The 1,493-nt window shown below is 56.8% G+C and overlaps 1 protein-coding gene across 1 annotated transcript in view; it reads left to right on the top strand.

The window, feature by feature from the left end:
* Nucleotides 1-1,089, top strand: part of LOC104283589 (early growth response protein 2b-like) — a 41,852-nt gene extending 40,763 nt beyond the window's left edge. Inside the window, exon 4 of the mRNA XM_009881788.1 lies at nucleotides 1,033-1,089. Within this exon, the coding sequence (XP_009880090.1) occupies nucleotides 1,033-1,089 (57 nt within the window). The remainder of the gene's footprint in view (nucleotides 1-1,032) is intronic.
* Nucleotides 1,090-1,493: the final 404 nt, after the last annotated feature.

Genomic DNA, 1,493 nt, shown 5'->3' with positions numbered 1-1,493 from the left:
AAGTGGCTCCAAGGGCTCCCTGGAGCCTTCTCTTCTCCAGGCTGAACAACCCTGACTCTCTCAGCCTGTCCTCACAGCAGAGGGGCTCTGGCCCTTGGACCATCTTTGTGGCCCTCGTCACCAGAGGGCCAGTGCTGAGGTGCTTGCCTGGGGCCCGAGTGAGCAGCACTCGTTGGCGCTGGGCACCGATGGCTCCCGGTGGGGTTCCTCGCAGCCCCTCATGCTGTTGGCGTTACTGCACGGCGCTCTCCTGAGCCGAGGCCTCTGGGGAGCGTCTGTAGCAGGGTTTGAAGATCTGGTACCCCGGCACAGACTTCTGTGGGGCTGGTGGAATGAGGCGCTTCTGTAGCTCGGTGGGGGTGGGAGCGTGTTCCTGCTGTGAGGAGCCTGGTGATGGGGCCAGGGGGTCGCTGCTGCTCCCCAACGCCTGTGGTCCCTTGTTTGGGACAGGTCCCCTATGTGGTGGGGATACAGGAGACCTGCTGTGGGCAGAGCCAGTGAGGCCCCAGCATGGCGGGCCCCTGAGGCTCTGGGCCCCATGGAAGTGCTTGGGTGTGGCTGGCCAATCCCAAGCTGGCATCTCTCCTGCCCAGCCAATCCTGAATTGGCAGTGGTGCCCCTCTGACCAATGGCGTTGTGCCACGTGGCTCCTGTGCCACTCCTGGCGGTGTGGGGCCTTCGCCCTCTGGTGCTAAGGTGGGAAATGGGCGGCCATGCTTGAGGGCAGCTCCTGCTCCTCACCGGTGTCCTGCTTGAGGACAGGGACAGCAGCTGGGTTCTAGCATTTGTGTCATACCGAAGCCAGGAGACACCAGGAGCACCAGTGCCTGCTGGAAAGATGCCCTCTCCTGGTGGGATATTCCTTCAGAAGTGAGCGAGTCCCACAGGACCTGCTGTGAAACTTGCTGGGCGCTGACTGCAGGTCATATAACCGCTGAGAACCGGCCTGCCCCCGTTCATTGCAGTCCTGTCTTCTGCTGCTCGTGGTGGAGGCATCTGATGTTGGCTCCCTGTGTGTCTTTCTCCTCAAAGCATGACCTCCATAGTGCAGCTGCCAGCTGTACGGACTACCTCATCGTCTTCCTGTAAGTGCTAGTTTTCCCCCGGTGGAAGAGAAGGTGTTTTGGTAATATAATCCCAACGAATGAAGGGGTTTTCTTAATTAAAGTAATAATCTGAAAGTTGTCATTGATAAGTGTGTAAACAAGCTGATTGCAGTGGGTGCGTGAATAGCTGTAATGAGCGTGTGTGGGTATTAAATTAACCATGGTTCACAAGCCATGCATGGCTGTATGGTTATTTAGAAATAACGGCTTCCCCTTGGTGTTCAACTCTGCCCACCAGCCTCAAAATCTTTTCAGGGTGTTGCACAACAAAACGGAGCCTACTTCTCTTGCAAGAGGAGGGCTTTGAAGGAAATCACTGTTCTTAAGGTGTGGGAGCACAGCCTGTGCTGTTGGCATTTTTTCCCTGCTAAATGAAGCTCAGCCTAG

This window comes from Charadrius vociferus, unplaced genomic scaffold (assembly GCF_000708025.1).
Source record: "Charadrius vociferus isolate BGI_N301 unplaced genomic scaffold, ASM70802v2 scaffold472, whole genome shotgun sequence".
NCBI lineage: Eukaryota > Metazoa > Chordata > Aves > Charadriiformes > Charadriidae > Charadrius > Charadrius vociferus.
Note: the sequence above shows the minus strand (reverse complement) of the source record. Positions and strands in the feature narration are given on the sequence as shown.